The sequence below is a fragment of the Panthera leo genome, chromosome D2, assembly GCF_018350215.1.
Source record: "Panthera leo isolate Ple1 chromosome D2, P.leo_Ple1_pat1.1, whole genome shotgun sequence".
NCBI lineage: Eukaryota > Metazoa > Chordata > Mammalia > Carnivora > Felidae > Panthera > Panthera leo.
In genome coordinates this window covers 33331405-33356203 of record NC_056689.1, presented here as the reverse complement: position 1 = coordinate 33356203, position 24799 = coordinate 33331405, and the positions used below count along the sequence as shown (strand labels likewise).

Here is a 24799-nt window from a genome sequence, read left to right as displayed (position 1 = left end):
GTTGAGCTGTCCTGTCTGAAAATATATATACATTATGACTTATTAAATAAGTTACTTTAAACCAGTGTTCAACATTTATGTCTTTATTACTCACCCCTTCCATACCTCTTTGCCTAGAAGATTGGACATCTAAAGAGAAAGCTTTAGGAATAACATCTGTTTGATGAGTAGCTCAGAGTTTTGACAGAACTGTCTCCTAAAAATGCCTTAAAAATGAGTACAGCTCTCCAGAAATTCATACAAGTGGAAGTGTTCTGAAGCCAGTGATATAGCTTCATGTTATCAAACAATCATTTGCTGCTTTTTGTGTATGTATAGTCTTCATAGACTCTTACAGAATCCTATAATTGAACTGATCATCATTAACAGACAACATGAGCAGTGATTTGGGGATAATTATTCATTTGTTACATTTTTGGATACAAATTCTGCTGTCCAGTGGAGTAGGTTAACTTAATGCTGAAAGAAGATGGTAACTGGAAAAACAGTACCCATGTAATCTTTGGCGGATATTCTTTTTTTTTTCCTCAGTCGGTTACACCAGATTAACACTTCATGAAGATGGTTTTAAGTTCTTTTGTATACAAGCTTTGCATCACAAGATGACTGGACACTGATTCATGAAATTCTCTCACGTGTTCCCTGCAGCCTGAAGCAGGTTCTTCTATTTGCCCTATGGTCCCTGCTTGGTTCTAGAGACTGGTCCACCTCTGTTTTGGGATTTTGTAGACCCATGTAACTGAGGACCTGTCAGACAAAGATGACATCATAAAGTAACATTAGTAGACATTTTAGATTTGGTAATCTCAAATTTATATCTAAGGGCTTTTTTGCTCCAATTACAGTTGGACTGAAATTTGGAGACTGGTACTAAGTAATAAAGTATATATTTACCAAGGCAGTAAGAACCACATTTACATTATTTTATCGTGTAAAACCTACAAGTCTGTATTAAGATATGAAACCTAGTTCTAGAGAAGAACCCACCAAGTAAAACAGACTAATATGTCTGTTTCACTTATCTAAATGTTATAACTGGCCATCAACATGGCTAAATGGAGTAACTATAGCTCAGAGGCAGCACTGTGTCTCTTTGAGGACTACTAATCCAAGAAAAGAATCCACTGAAAGCATTCAGAGACTGCCAAAAAATGCAAATAGGAACTGAACAAGAGAATTTACTTGGATGACAGAGATAATTTGAGGCAGATTATTTTTTAATCTTATTAACAGGAAACATTTCAACTGCTTAGTACTTCCATATTTCACCTACAGCATAATGAGAATGACCCTGATGTGGTGAGAAGACCATTATAGGAAGATAACTTTTAAGTTAAGATATCCTTAAAATTTCTCCTTTCCTATGAAAATACAGTCTATAGAATATGACTTAGAAATAAAAGTTAATGGGATAGACTAAGACTCTGCATGTCTTGTCATTTTTAAATTTCTTTTCTTACCTTGGCCTAGCAGGTTAACTGACCATAACAAGTTTATTCTACAGAAATATGGATCTATATAATAAAACCCATGCAGTGTTTGAATGTTATAAAAATGACTTATTTCACTTAAGTTTTTTAGATTGAAGAAAAGAAAGTACTATCTATTTTGCCAGAGTGGTGAGAAGTTAATTTACATATGAGAAAACGAATCTGGAACTTGGCTCTGGGCAATAGAGGTCTCCTTGATCTTTATTATATGCCATTTCCAAAGGAATTTGAGATGATTTACAGATGTTGGAAAACAAAATATAATAAAATCTGGAGGAAGGGAAAATAAACATAGAAAACAGACAAAGACAGGGTCTTAACATAGCCACATAGTAAAATAAGAGCAATGGTCCCACCTGTCACTGCAGATCCCCTACCAGGTGGGGCCTGATGAGGATACTCAGCAACACACGAATGATATTGTGTATCTGGCTGCAAAACAGAAAAGATGAGACACTTCTTACAATGGGACTTCCCCCAAAGGATGTATGTTAGTAGGTTTACAAAGGAATACCTTGAAATCAGACAGCAATGTAAATGGCATTGTCTGCCAGCTGAGGGACAAGTTGGTTGAGTGCACTCTTGTATTTCAAGTAAAGAATCCCAAGCCGGGGACCTACAAAGCCATTTGTTAACTTGTAAGAATTTTTAAGTTCTTCTTTTAAAATTTTCTTAAGTTCTAAAATTTTATTAATATGCCTTTAAGATAATTTTAGCACTTATAAGTAATCCATATGGTTTAATATTTCTCAGTATTTATAATGGCTGTCAAGGGAATTTTATCTAATTTAGACTGCCTGCTGACTAAAGTTTAAAACAACAGAACAGAGCCTTTTCAGCAACATTAAAACACCCATGACTTTATCTCCATACTTGAAATGTGACTCTCAGTATGAAGTTCAAACATTTCAAAATCACCTCTGATAATTTAAAATTTTTAAGATATGATTAAAACCCTGAAATGTAAATATCAAAAACAACAACAACAACAACAACAACAAAAAAACCTATCAATGCCATCCTGCTGGGGCTTCTGGAATAAAAAACATCCCTCTCAGTTCCCTGTCAGAGCACTGGAATCAAGACATTTCAGGAACCTTTTTTTGGTGAAGCCCCATTTTTTTTTTTTTACTGGGGTCACCAAACTTCCTTTCTTCAGAGGGCCAGAAAGTAGATATTTTAGGCTTTGTGGTACGTACTGCTAGAAACTGCTCAACTCTGCTGTTAGAGTGGGAAAGCAGTCATAGATGGTACATAAGTGAATGAGTATGGTAGCTCTCCTGTAATAACTTTATTTACAAAAGCAGACTAACTTTTGTGGTGAGCTAAATGGTCCATAAAAATAGTTTGTTCACCTGTAGGAGCAGAGTGCTAGTCTGGAAGTGCCAAGCCAGGGACTCAGTTATAATGCTCTCAGTTACATCGAGCAACTAGCTGATCTCCCTTTGCATGACAGCAAACTGGGAAAGACACAGCTAAGGTAAGAAATTCTTACTTTTATTGTTATAAACATCAGAAAAAGAAGAAACTGAAAATTATATATAAATGTTTTATAGAGAATCTAGCTGTAGAATATAATCATGGAACACTGCTTTAACAAGTGCCCTGAATCAAATTATGAGAGGACAGATTTAATAGCGGTTCTCAAACTTTTCTAGAGTTCACATTGAGTAAGAATCAGAAATGCTCACATTTCCCTTTAGGTCATGTTTTGGTGAATCTCCCCCTAAATAAAGTCTCCTAAGGTCTGTTGAGTTCAAGTGTCCCTTCCTGCAGCTGCTGCCAAAATTTATGTCCACTTGGAACCTGTGGATAGGACTATTTGGAGATAGAATTTCTGCAGATGTCATCAAGATAAGGTGAGGTCATATTGGACTAGGGTCAGCCATAAATTCAATGATTGGTATCTTCATAAGACGGAAATCTGGACAAAGACACAGGGAGGAAGGCTGTGTGAAGGCATAGGTGAAAACTGGAGTGATGCAGCTGCAAGGCAAGGACGGCCAGGGACTGCTAGAGTCCACCAGAAGCCAAGAAGAGATGAGAAGATCCTCATCCATAGATCCTGTAGTGGGAGCATTGTTCTGCTGACACCTTGATTTTGAACTTCTAGGCTCTGGAACTGATAGAATAAATTTCTGTTGTTTTAAGCCACCCAGTCTATGGTAATTTGTTACGGTAGCCCTAGGAAACTAATACAACATCCCAGTAATTTATTGTTCTCACCACTCTTTCAGTGGAGGATTGTATATTGCTTTAGGCTGATACAGTTCAAAGCTTATGAGTTAGAATAAGTGGGCTTCAAATAGCACCGTCCTGAAAACTGGTATAAGATGTGAGGCCCCTGGCTCCTGGGCACTGAGTGTGGCCCCATTCACTTCCCGAGGCTCTTCATGCCCTCTTGCCACAAAGATCAGGTGGGGCTGAGCTCCTGGCCTACAGTTGGGCAAGGTCAGTGCATGGCCTCCACTCCCAACTCAGTTTTCCTATTTGCTTAAAAGGCTAGTAAATGCACATTAAATGGTAATGTAAGCATCTCAAACATCAAAGAGTTGACTTCTATTTTTTTTAGGTGAGTTACCTATCCATCAGTCCACATCATAATCTGATACCAGTTCTGGTGTAACTCTGTAAGGGCAGTGTTAGAGAATGAGTTATGCTGATCTGATATGCACTGGAGTTTAACATTTTTTTTGTTGGTTTATTCTCAGAAATATTTAATATTTAACAATTTAAATTGTTTAGAATTTGTGACTCATGTATAAGGCATTTTAACTTATTCTTTTTATGAGTTGAATAAGTGGCAGAGACCAGTTAGAATTTCAAAAAAATGTACTACTAATGCTATTTTTATTATTAAGAACCTCAGCTTTTATTCTTGGAGTTGATTAAGCTACTACATTAAATCTTAAGTCTGCCAGACTAGTTTTTTTAATTTTCTTTCCCCAACTGTCAAGACCATAGAAGTATGTCGCTTTACCAAAAATGACTGAGTAGTGTTGGGCCTGGAGAAAAAGTCAGGTAAAAGGAGCCTCTCCTGGGGCTGCTGATGGTTAGGCTCATCCACCACTGCACTTCGAGCTCGATTGGAGTCACCATGGGTTTTCTGCAGAGGAGACAAAAATTACAAGAAACAGTTAATTTATAGTGAGAGCTGTACATGGCCTACATCACCCCAGGTAGGTATGATAACTGCAGGCCAAGCAGCTCCAATTCCATTGTCATAAATTAGGATTCAGTTTGTACTTTTGACAAAATGCAGTATAAATCAAGACCAGAACATGGATCCTGCACAATTGCTGGCCCTGAGGTCTCATAAGCACATGGAAAAGGCAATAGGAGAAAGACCTACCGTTTGCCTTTGTGACCCCACAGTGCTTAAGTGTTCCACTTCAGCTGTGCCAATAGGTGGCAGGAGATTGTTTCGACTCAGGGGCATTGGTGAGGGAGAGGAGAGTGAGTCCGCCGCTCCTGGACTGCAGATCCCACCAGCAAACACCAAGATAGGAAAGCATAAAGTTACAACAATACAAGAGAACTAATTAGAACCAAAGAAATGAAGGAGATGAGTTAATGTCATGCACAGATGCTTTAAGCTGTTTATGTTTTTACGTAAAGAAATCTCAGTGAAAGGATTTTGGAAAATCAGAGTTTGGTTTTTTTTTTCATAGTATTTTCATAGTATTTTTCTTGGTATTTTCTGATTTTTGTTGAAACTTTATCCTGGGCACACAGCATAAGTTGAGCTCTTTGTGAAATTTTCCCTGTCTGGTGTTAACACTGCATGGTGTTAACCTGTTATGGATTTGTAATTTCGTATCTGATGGAATTCTCCACAGTTCTGGGCCTTTTGATTGTCCTTTTCACTAATAACAGTAGTCCTCCCTTATCCACACTCATCCTCAATAAATTTAATCTATAGCTGTATCAGTATCAACATCAACATAATAAAATAGTTCTCACCAGGTGAGAAGAACCCTGGTGTCATGAAAGATTTGTGGTCGGTATAGACATCTCTTACTGAATCTATGGGGACAAATTAAAACAAGAAATTGAAAAATCAAAGTCCACGAATGACATGTTGGGAGAGAAGCATAGTGACATATGCTTAATTTAGAAGCTGAATTCAAAACACAGTTATAGCCATATTACCTCATACCCTTGATCATAGACTTAGAATCAAACATCCTAATATGTTTTATGAATCAACAACTAATGAGAGAATTTTATTTAAAAAATTGGCTTCTAAATATTTTTTGCATTATGAGGCTCAAAGTGAAGTAAGGGTAGGAAAAGGGAAGAGAATATGTTTAGTGTTATTTCCTAAGAAGTGCTAAGGTTTATTTTTCCTGGCATGTAGGCAAGTACTTATCTGAGGTTAAAATGTTATCATTGTCAGTAGAATAAGCAGATCCCAATGGTACAGAATAATATTCAGAGGATCTATTATTTTGGGATGAGTTTCACTGAACATATACCCACTAAGGAAGATGTTTAATAAGATACATATGTTTTATTCTTTAGATAAGTGTCACTGAAGTATTCTAGCCATTCATTTGTAGAAATATAAATCTTAAGCTAGACTAACAGAAAGATCCAATAACCGTATTATATTCAAATGTAACCACATCTTTTCTATATTGAATTTAAACAATCATGAGAATATGTAATGATTAATTTCTAAGCATATATTTAAATGCTACATTTAAATTCTGTTCATAAAATTCTTCATTAGTTTTATCACAGTTTCCAAAAATTCTGCTTTGAAACCTACACTCGGGATCCTCTGAGGATTTCTTCCACAGGCCTTGGCGTTCCAGCGCGTGAATGGCTTGTGCTGATGGGATGAAGCGTACGTGGTGGGGGATTGCGTCTCCTGGCGGACTGCACTGTGTATGACAGAGCTGATGTACTAAGCTCCAGGGCTCGATTCGGCCAATTTCGGGTTGAAAGGATGGTACTGGATCCAGGTCTCATAAGTAGCTTGTCATCAAGATCTCTAGTGGCCAAATCAGAAACCCACAATGAAATCAGAATTGCTATGTATAGAGAAACAGGACTCAAAAGCTTAGAGTGTAAAATACATTCAAGGGAGAAAAAGGCAAAGTAATCTAGTTTATACAAACTACATAATCTAGTTCAGGCATAAGAATGTGTTCTGTTTTTTTTTTTTGTTTTTTTTTTTTTAAGTTTATTTATTTTGAGAGAGAGCAAGCAGGGGAGGAGTAGACAGAGGGGAGGAGAGAGAGAATCCCAAGCTGGCTCCACATTGTCAGTGCGGAGCCTGATGTGGGGCTTGAACTCACGAACCGTGAGATCATGACCTGAGCCAAAACCAAGAGTCGGATGCTTAACCGACTGAGCCACCCAGGCACTCTGAGAATGTGTTCTTAAAAGGACATCATTTTAGTCATACAAGTAATTTAATAGAATGGAGATTTGGGAAAGCAAATCCATTATTCACCTGCCAAGACCATGACTTCTTCAGTTACAGTGAAGGCCAGCCTGAGGAGTACCTACACTAGAGTGCTTCCCGAAAGTTTACCTCAGGGAATGAGATCCCCACCATATTTGAGGCATTCTTTGTGCCAAAGGAAAGACTTAGTTGAAAGGCAAATATTGCTGCTTGGAAGCAACGTGGCACCGGTGTGGCTCCCACTCAAAGATTAAAATGCTGAGCTCGTGGGGCGCCTAGGTGGCTCAGGCCGTTAAATGTCCTACCTTGGCTCAGGTCATAATCTCTCAGTTCGTGGTTCGAGCCCTGCATCGGGCTCTGTGCTGACAGCTCAGAGCCTGGAGCTTGCTTTGGATTCTGTGTCTCCCTCTCTCTTCCTCTCCCACTTCTGCTCTCTCAAAATAAATTTAAAAATTAAAAAAAAAAAAATGCCACGCTTGTTGGAGCCTGCGGGGGTAGGGGTTTGGGTTCCTTGGAAAGCTGGAAGCAGGTAAAAGGTCCAGAGCCTCCTGCTGCCCAGGGCACTAGGACTACAGAAGATCTCTATTTGCATAAGCAACTGAAATAACACTTTCTGTAAGTACTCGGATAAGTAAAATATCATGCCGAAACAGTTCAGTAGTTTAAACTTTGCCCTACAGATTTGGGGGTTTTTATTTTGTTTTTTTAAAACATAGGAGAGACATTTGTGCTATAAGACACCTAGGAGAGCATTTGGACAAGGAAATGGAGGGAAAGTGAAAGAATTAAGCTCTACCACATGCTCTTTTGGCTTTCAACAAGTTTCTCAAACTTTCAGGCCCTTTGATGTCTTGTTGTGCAAACTATACCTCAGTGTTTGGAGGACTGTGAAGAGGAAATACCCATCAAGGAATGGACTAAACCTTGAGCATTACTCACAAGAGATCTTGCTGGTCTTCCTGCCTCCCTAACCATTCACTTATTAGCCTTTCCACACCCAAACTCCTTTCCATTACAGAAGCTTTAGGCCTTAAGTGCTCTATGCTTATCTTTATTTTGTCTTTTGGACTACTCATTTATAATTCTGGATTCAGTATCACCTCTAGCCAAGTGACTTCTAGATCACCTTCCAAAGGTGACCTCTTTGATGTTGCCAGTGAGATGGCCTGGCATTATAAACTCAACACACCCCAAACCAAATTCATCTTTATCCCACAACAAGTTTCCCTTGAAACAAGTTTCCCTTCTCAGAGTTGACTTTGGTTCTTCTATTTTTATAGAATCTGATTTCTTTTACAGTAGCTCCTAAAATATTCCATTCCTTTCTTATCTTTTGCTACAACTTGAGTACAGACTTTTAGTAGCTCATGCTTGAACACACACACACACACACACACACACATACACACACATGCACACACACATGTATATATAGACACACACATATATAATTCTTATTTTTTTTAGCTTTTTTTTTTTTTTAACGTTTATTTATTTTTGAGACAGAGAGAGACAGAGCATGAACAGGGGAGGGGCATAGAGAGAGAGAGAGACACAGAACCCGAAGCAGGCTCCAGGCTCTGAGCCATCAGCCCAGAGCCCGACGCCGGGCTCGAACTCACAGACCGCAAGATTGTGACCTGAGCTGAAGTTGGACGCTTAACTGACTGAGCCACCCAGGCGCCCCTTTCTTTTAGTTTTTTAATGTGTTTTATTATTTTTGGGAGCGATAGAGTGCAAGTAGGAGAGGGGCAGAGAGAGAGGGAGACACAGAATCTGAAGCAGGCTCCAGGCTCTGAGCCGTCAGCACAGAGCCCAATGTGGGGCTCGAATCCACAAGATGTGAGATCATGACCTGAGCCAAAGTTGGACGCTTAACCGACTGAACCACCCAGACGCCCCCCCCCCCCTTTTTTTTAAGTAATCTCTCCACCCCAGCATGGGGCTCGAACTCACAATCCCAGGATAAAGAGTTGCATGCTCTTCTCACTGAGCTACTCAGCTGCCCCTTGAATCCCTATGTTAATTAGACTCTTTACCTTCAGTTCCTCCTGCTTCAATCTGTGTTCTGCTGTGAAATCTATCTTTCAGATTCCTGATTTAAATATATGTGCTCCCAACTGAATCATACATTGCTGGCAGAAGTGTCAAATGGTGTAATTAGCTTTGGCAAACTATGGCAGTTTCTTATAAAATTAAACATATACTTGTCCTATGACACTGTCTACATACTGACCCAAGAAAAATGAGGCCATAGGTCTACAAAAAAAAAAGACCTGTGCAAGAATGTTTATAGTGCCTTTAAGCATAACAGCCCTGATCTGGAAACACCCCAGGTGTTCACTAACAGGAGAATGGAAAATGAATTGTGATGTATTCTTACAGTAGAATCTTACTTGGCAATAAAAGAGATCATGTGCAACAACATAAATGGATCTCAAAAACATGGCATTCAAAACCCCCAGTCTGGTCCCAGCCTTCATCAATTTCATAGCCTTTTTTCCCACTAATTACACCATGATATATCTGTTTTAACTCTGAAAGATTGTCAGTGGTCTTAGGTCAGAAGCATTAAAATTGTGACCTACCTCTTCCTTTTCTCATTATAGCAAAACTGGTCTGCTTTCTCTTCTAAACAGTTCTTATTTTCTTGTTTCCAAACCTTTTCCCACACCATTCCTCCTACCTACAATAGCATTGTTGCTCTTCTCTGCTTATCCAAACTCCCATCTTTGAAGGAAAAGTTCAGACCTACAGTTACCCACCAAAATGCCTTCCTTCTTTGGGATCACCATGCATTCATTCTGGGTACCACACACTTGACATTCAGTCACAAAGATGCCCTATATGGGTCTCTTTTTACCCATGTGTGTCTTCTCTTTCCAGTTACATTATCTGCTCCTTTAGGATGGAAACCATTTCCTTAGATGTTTTTACTTCACAAATTTCTCTGGTTGCTTGGTAGGTACTCAATATGCATATTGATCAACTGATTTAGCTTTCCTTTTATTTCTCAGTGATCTATGTAAATTCTAGAGTCTATTAAAACTTTATACTTCTTACAGTAGCTTGTCCATTAGGGAGAGATTTCTTGGTTGTAGAGGCATCCCATGGACCAAGAGACCATTCACATTTGGCTGATGACCACTTGCTGCTTGACAGAGATTCATCTACATGTCAAAAGAAAATGTTACTTGTTATTGGTCGGTGAAGATACTTGCTTGGTTTCCCAACTTTGCCGAAAGATAATATTTACAAATTAGGAGATCTGTACATTTTTCTCCTATGCCTTAACTTTTGTAATATCTTTCTCCAGTAGCCTAGCTGGGTCCCCAAGTCCACTGTTAAAATCACAAGTCAGAGTCCTTTTCTCTTCATTTTTAAATGACAGCAGGCAAGGGAAGCCTGATCAACTGAGATGAAAGCTGTTGACAGCCACTCTGATAAGGGATAGAGAACTTCATTACTATCATTATTTACATTAGAAAAGAAAACCAAAAAGAAAACAAAATATGAAACAAAAATAGAAAAAAAAAGTAAACTCTGATGTAATCTCTTTCACCATCAAACAATCTTCTACTCTGCACAAACATACTTTCTCTTTCACTACCCTGGAGCAGTCAGCTACTGTCATTACCTAAAATCTGAAGACTTTTATTAGAAAGAGTTAATCTTATTTGTTCTAGTGTTATCAGGGTTTAATCTTCCTTGGACTGACATTGCCACCTTGAAGTGCTGTTGATTTTCTCTGTCAGATCATCAGTTCAGTGCCCTTTCTGGCTATCTCCTTTTCTGCTGTAGCATGCATTTTCCTCCTACTTTCTCTCAGGAATCTTTGAACTAACGCTTCTCTTTCCTTTGGTCACTAGCAGCCAGAAACATTTAAGTTAACTATTCATAACTTAGGGTACCTAACCCATAGTCAGACCACTTACTTAAGCATGTTAGAAGTATTTTATTACCACCAAGAACATTAGTTTACCTGGTTAAGCCACCAATGTGATAAGATATGGATGGGCCTTCCTGATTTTATTTTTATGTAACACATATGTAAATCCAGCAGAACAATATCAGCCAGTATGCCAACAAAGCAAATACTAGATCTGGTTGTAAAACTCAGGGTTGATGAGCATGGCTCAAGGATTAGAATCCCCCCACCCCCTTTTTTTTTGGCCACAAGTTAACACTGAAACTACCATGTAGGAATTGGGACTAGATGAGGCGATGTGAGACCAGGTTCATCAGCCTTCTGCAAGAAATGGCTGTCCTTATGTCTGTCCACAGATTTAATTGGGACTTCTTTTTCCTTACTTTGGTTTGCTTTTTATGCCTCAGTTATTAATGAGTACTAAACACCCAAAAGGCAAAAAAGTCAACAGATTCAAATGTCAAAAATAAAAATCAGGTAGGCTGAGAGAAGAGAAAAAGGAGTCAAAATGGAGAAATTCAAAGCATAGGATGTTACCCTTTTCGTCATATCCTTTATTCTTCTCCCAAACAGACTTAGGCTAACCATATAGCTGATTCTACGTTGTGTAACTTACGGGTGACTTTTTTAAAAAGCTGACTATTAACCCTAATTAGCTATTAATTTTTTAAACTGAAATTAAACTTATAAGTGCAGAGTCACTGGATTATTGTGATAAACACGTTACTGAAAAAAAGTTAAGTCATAAATAATAAAATTAAGGCAAATAACTCTGAGCAAACTTCTGGCAAGAACAGTCGTAGGTTCTCCAGTACATTCCCGTGTGGGGCTTACTGTATTTGAGGTGATGGACAGCACCTTCGACTGTGGCACTCGAGGTAAAACCAAGGGTTGTGGTTCACTCAGCACACAGGGGCTTTCTGAAACTGGTCTGGTGTTTGCAACATTACTCTCATCATCTGAACAAAGGAATAGAATCTGTTACCCATGGATATCTTCAGACCCACAACAAAACCGAAAAATAATCTTCCCTGAGAATTCATAATCTCAAGATAAGCTTCATGCATTTTTGCAGCCCAACTTAATACCACCTGCATGGTTCAAAAAACAAAACAAAAACAAAAAACAACCCTCAAATTAAGTTAAGTGGTTTCCAAGGCTGGTGATACCTACTTGTACCTGGCAGAAGGAAAAACAACTCTAGAGCAAAGCTGTCCAATAGAATATTTGGAGTTGATGGAAATACTCTACATATGCACTGTCCAATATAATGGCCTCCAGCCACATGTGGCTCTAAAGCCCTTAAATCTGGCTAGTGTTATAACCAAGTAGATTTGGAAAAGAAAAAAACTACAGAAGAGAACTAGAAATGCTAAAATTAAAAACAGAATTAATAGATTAGATACTGCTGAAGACAGAATTAGTGAACTAGAAGAAAAATGTGAAGAAATAATTCTGAATTAAGCACAGAGGAAAAATGAAAAATATGAACTACACACTAAAAAGATAATTTTACTGTTTGTAAATTATAACTTAATTTTTAAAATGGATAAAGAAAACCACAATGAAACTTCCTTTTAAGTGTTGTCAAAAAATTAAACATTGATTAGTAAGTACTGATGAGACTGCACACAGGAACTTGTGTACTTGTTAATGGGCATACAGAACTGGTACAATCACTTTGGATAATTTGATGTTATCTAGTAAATTGATGATGCATATTCTCTATGACCCAGAAAACTGTATTCCTTGGTATATACCCTAGAGGAAATCTTACACATGTGTACTAGGAGAAGTGTTCAAGATTGTTTATAGCATCATTGATCATAATTTCAAAACACTGGATTTGGGGATTTTAGCACTTCTCATCATCAGTTATAGCTCCAAAGCTCAATTCAAGATGAGGAATCATGTTTCTGAGTAGAATTGACATGCACTCTGGGTCTTCATTGTTTCTAAATCACTTCCATTATCATCATTTGGTTTCCTGCTCTGGTTTAATTCAGAGAAAGTATATCTTTTCTTGACAGAAATGTCCAGCGAAGCTTGTTTCTGCATTAGCAAATTAGGGTTAATAGTAACAATAATTATTCATTTTAATTATTAGGTTTGGTTTTAAAATATTCTTTCAAAAAAAGGGGGGTGCCTGGGTGGTTCAGTTGGTTAAGCATCTGACTCTTGATTTCAGCTCAGATCATGATCTTGTGTTTCATGGGATCAAGCCCCACATCAGGCTCTGTGCTGACCATGTGGAGCCTCCTTGGGATTCATTCTCATTCTCTCTCTCCCTTCCCCTAACCCCCTCTCAAAATAAATAAATAAATAAATATTAAAAAAATAAAATATTCTTTCATAATTTGGATTTTTAAAATGGTCTGATTAAAAGTTAAATGACTAGAGTGGCTAGGGGCACCTTAACTCAGTCCGTTAAGCATCTGACTCTTGATTTCGACTCATGTTACAATCTCCTGGTTTGTGAGTTTGAGTCTTGTGTTGGGCTCTGCACAGACAGTGTGGAGTCTGCTTGGGATTCTCTCTCTCTCTCCCTGCCCCTCCCCCCTCTCAAAATAAGCAAACTTAAAAAGAAGTTTAAATGACTGTGAAAACAACAAGTTATAAAAATAAATGTTTACATTTCCTCAAGGTTTTACATACTTTTGGGTTACAGTTGACAAACCTTAAAATACCACAAGTTGTCAAATGGTCCTATGCAGTTTGGCTTTGTTCCTCATGGAGGGGTAGAAAAAGTTGCTTTAGTAGTAGGGATAGGTTTGTACCAGCACCGGTAGGTTGGCTCTGATATCAACTAACCAACTGGTCCACACCAAATCCAAAAATGCAAGAGTTATTTCCATACTTCAAGATGTTATTTTTAAAAAGTAATGATAATATCTAACGTTTATTACACTCTTACATATTCCAGTAACTATTTTATATCCTCTAATGTAACTCATTTATTCCTTACAGAACCCTATGAGAATTAGTATCATACTAATATAAAGAAATTTAATCACATATATACAGAGTCTGTAGAAGTATACATAGCCACATCCACACATTTACATATGGTTTATGGCTGCATTCAAGGGCAGAGCTGAGTAATTGCAACAGCCCAACCTTGGTAAATTGTGAAAGGTGAAATGAAAGTTTTTTCTGATATCTCAATGCTTGATACTGAAAAATTGAAAGAGTCTCTTTATTTATCGCCAGTGTTTATTATTGAGTTGCCTGGCTGGTTCAGTCAGTACAGCATGCCACTCTTGATTTCAGATCGTGAGGTCAAGCCCCACATTGGTCATGAAGCCTACTTAAAATTTAAGAAAAAAAGTATTTATTATTATTGCAGTTTGGATATGACTGTGGACTTTATAATTTATCTCATATTATCAAAACCTTAAACTCATAAACCAGTTAGTTTTTTTATTTTGTTTTGTTTTGTTTTGTTTTTAGAGACAGTGGGGGAAGTGCAGAGAGAGGGAGAGAGAGTCTCAAGCAGCTCCATACCCAGCACGGAGCCCAACATGGGGCTCAATCTCACCACCCTGAGATTATGACCTGAGCCAAATATCAAGAGTCAGATGCTTAACCAACTGAGCCACGAGGTTCCCCTTAACTAGTTAGTTTTTAAAGGGTGTTGGTTCTAAACTCTAATACTAGCTTTAAAAGAGAACTTGACAAGCATACAACAGAGTGGCTTAAAAAAGAACCCACACAGTATCAAATATAGCAAACATGGAGCAACTGGAACTCTCATACAGTACTGAAGAGTGTAAATAGATGCAACCACTTTGGAAAATTTTTTGACAGTAGCCACTGAAGTTGGAATAGCATGTTTTATGACCCGTTTGTGCTACTTTTAGTCATGTATTACATGCATAAAAGACACATACAAAAACATTCCTGCCAACACTATATGCTGGTAAACTGCAAACTACTCAAATGCCCATCAACAGTAAAATGTGATACAGTCATACAATAGAATATAACAATGAAAATATTGGGGCACCTGGGTGGCTCAGTTGATTGAGCATCTGACTTTGGCTCAGGTCATGATCTCATGGTTCATGGGTTCAAGCCCCATGTCAGGCTCTGTGTTAACAGGTCAGAGCCTGGAGCCTGCTTCGGATTCTGTGTGTCCCTCTCTCTCTGTTCCTCCCCTGCTCATGCTCTGTCTCTCTCTCTCTGGCAGGTAGGAGGGAGGAGAGAGTGGATGATGGGTATTGAGGAGGGCACCTGTTGGGATGAGCACTGGGTGTTGTATGGAAGCCAATTTGACAATAAATTTCATATTTAAAAAAAAAGAAAAAAAAGGAAAAACAAAATAAATAAAACTATTTCTCCATCAAAAAAATAAAATAGAAAAATAAAAAAATAAAAAAATAAAAATTACCCCCAAAATTAAAAAAATAAAGATTAAAAAAATGTTTAAAAAAAACCAATGAAAATATTACTACAAGCAAAACAGTTGAATTTAGTTAGCAATGTTGAGTTTAAAAAGACAGATGTAGAATAGTATATACTATAGCAATCCATTCTTATAAAGTTATAAAACAGACAAAATTAATCCTAATAGGATAGGGTTACTCTTCGGGATGTAGAAGTTTAGTAAGTGACTGAGAGAAAGCACGAAGAGGGGTTTGTGAAGTGTTGGTAACATTTTATTCTTGGTCTGGGCACTGGTCATATATGTGGATTCATTTTTTTTTTTTTTTTACTTGAAGTATAGTTGACACATGAGTTTCAGGTGTACAACACAATGATTTGACAATTATGTACATTTCAGAATTCTTGCTACTGATGCATAGTTACCATCTCTTACCAAAATTGTTACTATATTTTGAATATATTCCCTATACTGTACTTTCATCCCAGTGACTTATTGTATAACTGGCAGTTTGTACCTCTTAATCTTCCTCACCTATTTCATTTATCCCCCCACCACCCTTCCCTCTGGCAACCACTAGTTTGTTCTCTGTGAGTCTGTTTTTATTTCCCTTACTTTTCCCCTTTTGTTTCCCTTTCCCACTTATTCTTTTTAATATGTATTTTGAGAGAGAAAGAGCAAGAGTGGGGTAAGAGCAGAGAAAGAGGCGGAGAGAGATAATCCCAAGCAGGCTCTGCGCTATCAGTGCAGAGCCTGACACAGGGCTTGAACTCACAAACCGTGACATTATGACCTAAGCTGAAATCAAGTGTCAGACACTTAACTGACTGAGCCACACGGGCACCCCTATTTCGTTTTTTACATTACACTTAGAAGTTAAATCATGGTATTTGTGTTTTTCTATCTTATTTAACTTAGCATAATACTTTTTAGGACCATCCATGTTGTTGGGAATGGCAAGATTTCTTTCTTTTTTTTCAATGGTTATTTTTTTTATTTTTATTTTTTTCAATATATGAAGTTTATTTTCAAATTGGTTTCCATACAACACCCAGTGCTCATCCCAAAAGGTGCCCTCCTCAATACCCATCACCCACCCTCCCCTCTCTCCCACCCCCCATCAACCCTCAGTTTGTTCTCAGTTTTTAAGAGTCTCTTATGCTTTGGCTCTCTCCCACTCTAACCTCTTTTTTTTTTTTCTTCCCCTCCCCCATGGGTTCCTGTTAAGTTTCTCAGGATCCACATAAGAGTGAAACATATGGTATCTGTCTTTCTCTGTATGGCTTATTTCACTTAGCGTCACACTCTCCAGTTCCATCCACGTTGCTACAAAGGGCCATATTTCATTCTTTCTCACTGCCACGTAGTACTCCACTGTGTATATACCACAATTTCTTTATCCATTCATCAGTTGATGGACATTTAGGCTCTTTCCATAATTTGGCTATTGTTGAGAGTGCTGCTATAAACATTGGGGTATAAATGCCCCTATGCATCAGTACTCCTGTATCCCTTGGGTAAATTCCTAGCAGTGCTATTGCTGGGTCATAGGGTAGGTCTGTTTTTAATTTTTTGAGGAACCTCCACACTGTTTTCCAGAGTGGCAGCACCCGTTTGCATTCCCACCAACAGTGCAGGAAGACTCTCGTTTCTCCACATCCTCTCCAGCATCTATAGTCTCCTGATTTGTTCATTTTGGCCACTCTGACTGGTGTGAGGTGATATCTGAGTGTGGTTTTGATTTGTATTTCCCTGATGAGCGACATTGAGCATCTTTTCATGTGCCTGTTGGCCATCCGGATGTCTTCTTTAGAGAAGTGTCTATTCATGTTTTCTGCCCATTTCTTCACTGGATTATTTGTTTTTTGGGTGTGGCGTTTGGTGAGCTCTTTATAGATTTTGGATACTGGCCCTTTGTCTGATATGTCATTTGCAAATATCTTTTTCCATTCCGTTGGTTGCCTTTTAGTTTTGTTGATTGTTTCCTTTGCTGTGCAGAAGCTTTTTATCTTCATGAGGTCCCAATAGTTCATTTTTGCTTTTAATTCCCTTGCCTTTGGGGATGTATTGAGTAAGAAATTGCTACGGCTGAGGTCAGAGAGGTCTTTTCCTGCTTTCTCCTCTAGGGTTTTGATGGTTTCCTGTTTCACATTCAGGTTCTTTATCCATTTTGAGTTTATTTTTTTGAATGGTGTAAGAAAGTGGTCTAGTTTCATTCTTCTGCATGTTGCTGTCCAGTTCTCCCAGCACCATTTGTTAAAGAGACTGTCTTTTTTCCATTGGATGTTCTTTCCTGCTTTGTCAAAGATGAGTTGGCCATACTTTTGTGGGTCTAGTTCTGGAGTTCCTATTCTATTCCATTGGTCTATGTGTCTGTTTTTGTGCCAATACCATGCTGTCTTGATGATGACAGCTTTGTAGTAGAGGCTAAAGTCTGGGATTGTGATGCCTCCTGCTTTGGTCTTCTTCTTCAAAATTACTTTGGCTATTTGGGGCCTTTTGTGGTTCCATATGAATTTTAGGATTGCTTGTTCTAGTTTCAAGAAGAATGCTGGTGCAATTTTGATTGGGATTGCATTGAATGTGTAGATAGCTTTGGGTAGTATTGACATTTTAACAATATTTATTCTTCCAACCCATGAGCACGGAATGTTTTTCCATTTCTTTATATCTTCTTCAGTTTCCTTGATAAGCTTTCTATAGTTTTCAGCATACAGATCTTGTACATCTTTGGTTAGATTTATTCCTAGGTATTTTATGCTTCTTGGTGCAATTGTGAATGGGATCAGTTTCTTTATTTGTCTTTCTGTTGCTTCATTGTTAGTGTATAAGAATGCAACTGATTTCTGTACATTGATTTTGTATCCTGCAACTTTGCTGAATTCATGTATCCGTTCTAGTAGACTTTTGGTGGAGTCTATCTGGTTTTCCATGTATAATATCATGTCATCTGCAAAAAGTGAAAGCTTGACTTCATCTTTGCCAGTTTTAATGCCTTTGATTTCCTTTTGTTGTCTGATTGCTGATGCTAGCACTTCCAACACTATGGTAAACAACAGCAGTGAGAGTGGACATCCCTGTCGTGTTCCTGATCTCAGGGGGAAAGCTCTCAGTTTTTCCCCATTGAGGGTGATATTAGCTGTGGGCTCTTCATAAATGGCTTTTATGATGCTTAAGTATGTTCCTTCTATCCCGACTTTCTTGAGGGTTTTTATTCAGAAAGGATGCTGAATTTTGTCAAATGCTTTTTCTGCATCGATTGACAGGATCATATGGTTCCTATCTTTTCTTTTATTAATGTGATGTATCATGTTGATTGATTTGCGAATGTTGAACCAGCCCTGCATCCCAGGAATGAATCCCACTTGATCATGGTGAATAATTCTTTTTATGAGCTGTTGAATTCGATTTGCTAGTATCTTATTGAGAATTTTTGCATCCATATTCATCAGGGATATTGGCCTATAGTTCTCTTTTGTTACTGGGTCTCTGTCTGGTTTAGGAATCAAAGTAATACTGGCTTCATAGAATGAGTCTGGAAGTTTTCCTTCCCTTTCTATTTTTTGGAACAGCTTGAGAAGGATAGGTATTATATCTGCTTTAAATGTCTGGTAGAATTCCCCAGGGAAGCCATCTGGTCCTGGACTCTTATTTGTTGGGAGATTTTTGATAACTGATTCAATTTCTTCACTGGTTATGGGTCTGTTCAAGCTTTCCATTTCCTCCTGTTTGAGTTTTGGAAATGTGTGGGTGCTTAGGAATTTGTCCATTTCTTCCAGGTTGTCCAGTTTGTTGGCATATAATTTTTTATAGTATTCCCTGATAATTGCTTGTATTTCTGAGGGATTGGTTGTAATAATTCCATTTTCATTCATGATTTTATCTATTTGGGTCATCTCCCTTTTCTTTTTGAGAAGGCTGGCTAGAGGTTTATCAATTTTGTTTATTTTTTCAAAAAACCAACTCTTGGTTTCATTGATATGCTCTACAGGTTTTTTAGATTCTATATTGTTTATTTCTGCTCTGATCTTTATTATTTCTCTTCTTCTGCTGGGTTTGGGGTCTCTTTGCTGCTCTGCTTCTGTTTCCTTTAGGTGTGCTGTTAGATTTTGTATTTGGGATTTTTCTTGTTTCTTGAGATAGGCCTGGATTGCAATGTATTTTCCTCTCAGGACTGCCTTCACTGCATCCCAAAGCGTTTGGATTGTTGTATTTTCATTTTCGTTTCTTTCCATTTTTTAATTTCTTCTCTAATTGCCTGGTTGACCCATTCATTCTTTAGTAGGGTGTTCTTTAACCTCCATGCTTTTGGAGGTTTTCCAAACTTTTTCCTGTGGTTGATTTCAAGTTTCATAGCATTGTGGTCCGAAAGTATGCATGGTATGATCTCAATTCTTGTATACTTATGAAGGGCTGTTTTGTGACCCAGTATGTGATCTATCTTGGAGAATGTTCCATGTGCAGTCGAGAAGAAAGTATATTCTGTTGCTTTGGGATGCAGAGTTCTAAATATATCTGTCAAGTCCATCTGATCCAATGTATCAGTCAGGGCCTTTGTTTCTTTATTGATCCTGTGTCAAGATGATCTATCCATTGTTTTAAGTGGAGTATTAAAGCCCCCTGATATTACCACATTCTTGTCAATAAGGTTGCTTATGTTTGTGATTGTTTTATATATTTGGGGGCTCCTGTATTTGGTGCATAGACATTTATAATTGTTAGCTCTTCCTGATGGATAGTCCCTGTACTTATTATATAATGCCCTTCTTCATCTCTTTTTACAGCCTTTAATTTAAAATCTAGTTTATCGGATATAGGTATGGCTACTCCAGCTTTCTTTTGACTTCCAGTAGCATGATAGATAGTTCTCCACCCCCTCACTTTCAATCTGAAGGTGTCCTCAGGTCTAAAATGAGTCTCTTATAGACAGCAAATAGATGGGTCTTGTTTTTTTTATCCATACTGATACCGTATGTCTTTTTGTTGGAGCGTTTAGTCCACTTACATTCAGTGTTATTATTGAAAGATATGGGTTTAGAGTCATTGTGATGTCTGTAGATTTCATGCTTGTAGTGATGTCTCTGGTATTTTGTGGTCCTTGTAACATTTCACTCACAGAATCCCCCTTAGGATCTCTTGTAGGGCTGGTTTAGTGGTGATGAATTCCTTCAGTTTTTGTTTGTTTGGGAAGACCTTTATCTCTCCTTCTATTCTAAATGACAGATTTGCTGGGTAGAGGATTCTCGGCTGCATATTTTTTTTCTGTTCATTGCCTTGAAGATTTCCTGCCATTCCTTTCTGGCCTGCCAAGTTTCAGTAGATAGGTCTGCCACTAGTCTTATGGGTCTCCCTTTGTAGGTTAGAGCCTGTTTATCCCTAGCTGCTTTCAGAATTTTCTCTTTATCCTTGTGTTTTGCCAGTTTCACTATGATATGTCGTGCAGAAGATCAATTCAAGTTATGTCTGAAGGGAGTTCTCTGTGCCTTTTGGATTTCAATGCCTTTTTCCTTCCCCACATCAGGGAAGTCTCAGCTATGATTTGTTCAGGTACACCTTCAGCCCCTTTCTCTCTCTCTTCCTCTTCTGGAATTCCTATTATCCGGATATTGTTCCGTTTGATTGCATCACTTAGTTCTCTAATTCTCCTCTCATACTCCTGGATTTTTTTTTATCTCTCTTTTTCTCAGCTTCCTCTTTTTCTATAATTTTATCTTCTAAGTCACCAATCTCTCCTCTGCCTCCTCAATCCAAGCTGTGGTCGCCTCCATTTTATTTTGCACATCATTTATACTATTTTTTTTAGCTCCTCATGACTATTTCTTAGTCCTTGATCTCTGTAGCAATAGATTCTCTGCTGTCCTCTATACTTTTTTCAAGCCCAGCGTTTAATTTTATGACTATTATTCTAAATTCTTGTTCCCTTATATTGCTTAAATCGTTTTGGATGAATTTGTTAGCTGTCGCTACTTCCTGGAGTTTCTTTTGAGGAGAATTCTTCCGTTTCATCATTTTGGGTAGTCCCTGGGGTAGCTCCAAACTGCAGGGCACTTCCCCTGTACTGTCCAGAGTACAGTGGGCAGGGCCTCAGTCAGACCCAATGTCTGCTCCCAGCCCACTGCTGGGGCCACAATCAGACTGGTGTGTACCTTATCTTCTCCTCTCCCAGGGGAAGGACTCACTGTGGAGTAGTGTGACTCCCGTCTGGGCTACTTGCACACTGCCAGGATTGTGGTGCTGCTTCGATGGGATCTGGAGTATTAGCTGGGGTGGATCCGCAAGGTGCCGAGGGGCAGGAGGAGCAGGCTCAGCTCACTTTGCCTTTGGTAGTGCAGGAGGGGCCTATCAGCACCAGGAGGGAGGCAGACCCGGTGGAGGGATGGATCCACAGAAGCACACAGTTGGGTGTTTGTGCGGTGCAAGCAAGTTTGGTGATGGGAACTGGTTCCTTTTGGAAATTCGGCTGGGGGATGGGAGAGGGAGATGGCGCTTGCCAGTGCCTTTGTTCCCCGCCAAGCTGAGCACTGTCTTCTAGGGTTCAGCAACTCTCCCTCCTGGTGTCCTCTCGCCCTCCCTGCTCTCTGAGAACAGAGCTATTGACTTTTAACATTCCAGATGTAAGTCCTGCTGGCTGTCAGAACTCATGCAGTCTGGCCCCTCCGCTTTTGCAAGCCAGACTTGGGGGCTCTGCCTTGCTGGGTGGCTGCCCCTCCACTGCCCCGGCTCCCTCCTGCCAGTCCATGTAGCACGCACCACCTCTCCACCCTTCCTACCCTCTTCCATGAGCCTCTTGTCTATGCTTGGCTCCGGAGAGTCCATTCTGCTAGTCTTCTGGCAGTTTTCTGGGTTATTTAGGCAGAGGTGGGTGGAATCTAATCGATCAGCAGGACACGGTGAGCCCAGTGTCCTCCTACCCCACCATCTTCCCGAAATCCTCTTTTAACGTATTTTAAAATACAGTTTGCTAATATTTTGTTACAGATTTTTGTATGTGTGTTCATCAGGGATATTGGTCTGTAATTTTATGTTTTTGTGTTTGTCTTCTTTTGTATCAGGATAATTCTGATCTTATAGAATGAACTTGGAAGCATTCCTTCCTCTTCTGTTTTTTGGAATAGTTTGAGAGGGGTAGTTATTAATTTGTCTTAAAATGTTTGCTAGAATTCACCTGTAAAGCATCATGTCCCAGACTTTTCTTAGAAAATTTTTTATTACAAATTCAAAATTCTGTTACTAATAATTGATCTGTTCAGATTTTCTAGTTCTTTCTCATTTATTCTTAGAGAATTGTATGTTTCCATTAATTTATCCATTTCTTCTAGATTATCTAATTTGTTGGTATATGATTTTTGATGTAGTGTCTTATTATCCTTGCATTTCTATGGATTAGTTTGTACCTTCTCTTTCATTTCTGATTTTATTTGAGCCCTCTTTTTTTATTGGTGAGTGTGGTACTAAAGGTTTATCAATTTTAATTTTCAGAGAAACAGCCCTTAGTTTCAGTGATCTTTTCTAATGATTTGTAGTCTCTAATTCATTTGTTTCTACTTTGAGCATGATTATTTTCTTCCTTCTGCTAACTCTGGGCTTTGTTCTACTTTTTCTAATGCCTTTATGTGTAAAATTTGAAAGTTTGAGACTTTTCTTGGTTTTTCAGATAGCCCTGTATTGCTATAACCTTCCCTCTTGGAAGCACTTTTGCTGTGTCCCAAAGATTTTGAACCATCATGTTTCCATTTTCATTTGTATCCAGGTATTTTTTGATTTCCTCTTCAATTTTTTTCATTGACCCATTTGGGCTATTTAGTAATATGTTGTTTAGCCTCCACGTGTTTGTATTTCTTCCTGTTTTTTTCTTGTAATTGATTTCTCATTTCATACCATTGTGATTGGAAAAGATACTTGATATTATTTAAATGTTAAATTTATTGAGACTGATTTTGTGGACTAACATGATCTATCCTTGAGAGTGTTCCATGTATACTTGTTTCATGTGTATTCTGTTTTAGGATGGAATCTTCTGTATATATCTGTTAACTCTACCATGTGTGATGTATCATCCAAAGCCACTGTTTCCTTATTGATCTGCTATCTAAATGATATATACATATATAGATATGGGATGTTGAAGTCCCCTCATATTATTGTATTATACTGTACATTTCTACCTTTGTGTTTGTTAATATTTGCTTCATATATTTAGGTACTCCTATATTGGACGTGTAGATATTTACAATTATTATATTCTCTTGTTGGATTGATCCCTTCATTATTATGTAATGCTTCTCTTTGTTTTAAATTTTTTTTAACGTTTTTATTCACTTTTTGAGAAACAGAGACTGTGAGCGGGGGAGGGACAGAGAGAGAGGGAGACACAGATCCAAAGCAGTCTCCAGGCTCTGAGCTGTCAGCACAGACCCTGATGCAGGGCTCAAAACCAGAAACTGTGAGATCGTGACCTCAGCCAAAGTCTGTCGCCCAACAGACTGAGCTACCCCGGTGCCCCTATATTCTTTGTTTTAAAGTCTCTTTTGTCTGATGTAAGTATAGCTACTCTAAGTTTCTTGTGGTTTCCATTTGCATGAAATATCTTTTTCTATCCCTTCACTTTTAATCTCTGTGTGTCCTTAAATCTAAAATGAGTTTCTTTTAGGCAGCATACATATGCTTTTTTTATCCAGTTACCAAATTTTATTTTTGAGAGAGAGCCTGAGTGGGGGAGGGGCAGAGAGACAGGGGGATAGAGGATCCCAAACGGGTGCTGTGCTGACAGCAGTGAGCCTGATGCCAGGCTCAAACTCATGAACTGTGAGATCATGACCTGAGCTGAAGTTGGATGCTCAACCAACTGAGCCACTAGGCACCCCTAGTCACCAAATTTCTTTTGATTGGAGCATTTAGTCCATTTACTTAAAGTAATTATTGGTAGGTATATACTTATGGCCATTTTGTTAATTGTATTCTTGTTATTTTTGCATTCTTCCCTGTTCTTTTCTTCTTTTTTTGCTCTCTTCCCTTGTGGTTTGATGACTTCCATTATTGTTATTTTTGGATTCCTTTCTGTTTTGCGTGTATCTGTCATAGGTTGTCAGTGTGACATCTGTAACATCCTATTTATATATAGTAGTCTATATTAAGTTGATGGTTCCTTAACTTTGAATACATTCTAAAAGCACTAGATTTTTATTCCTTCATGTTTTATGTATATGATATCATATTTTAGATCTTTTTATTTGGTGTATCTTGACCAACTTTTATAGGTATAATACAAGTTACTACTTATACTAGCTTTATAAGGGATTGATTACTACCATTACTATATGTTTGCTTTTAACAGTAAAATATTTTTCCTTTCGAAATTTTCTTCTACTTATGGCCTTTTCATTTCCACTTAAAGTGCCTTTAACATTCTTTGTAAAGCTGGTTTAGTAGTGATGAACTCTAACTTTTGTTTGTCTGGGAAACTCTTTCTGAATGATAACCCTGCCAGGTAGTATATTCTTGATTGTAGGTTATTCATTTCAGCACTTTGAATATATTATGCCACACCCTTCTGGTTTGCAGAGTTCCTACTCAAAAATCAG

General features: G+C 38.2%; 1 protein-coding gene across 6 annotated transcripts in view; it reads right to left on the bottom strand.

The window, feature by feature from the left end:
• Positions 1-382: 382 nt before the first annotated feature.
• Positions 383-24799, bottom strand: part of FAM149B1 (family with sequence similarity 149 member B1) — an 86509-nt gene continuing 62092 nt past the window's right edge. For 3 of the 6 annotated variants that reach the window (XM_042908422.1, XM_042908425.1, XM_042908424.1), the window contains exons 8-15: positions 11669-11793; positions 9970-10076; positions 6265-6489; positions 5454-5516; positions 4843-4966; positions 4471-4596; positions 1847-1922; positions 383-747 (exon numbers count right to left, since the gene is read on the bottom strand). In XM_042908422.1, coding sequence (XP_042764356.1) covers positions 674-747; positions 1847-1922; positions 4471-4596; positions 4843-4966; positions 5454-5516; positions 6265-6489; positions 9970-10076; positions 11669-11793 — 920 coding nt within the window. In that variant the 3' untranslated portion in view covers positions 383-673. Of the gene's footprint in view, positions 748-1727; positions 1923-4470; positions 4597-4842; positions 4967-5453; positions 5517-6264; positions 6490-9969; positions 10077-11668; positions 11794-24799 lie in introns of those variants that run through there. The other 3 variants (XM_042908423.1, XM_042908426.1, XM_042908421.1) reach the window with 3 other exon arrangements.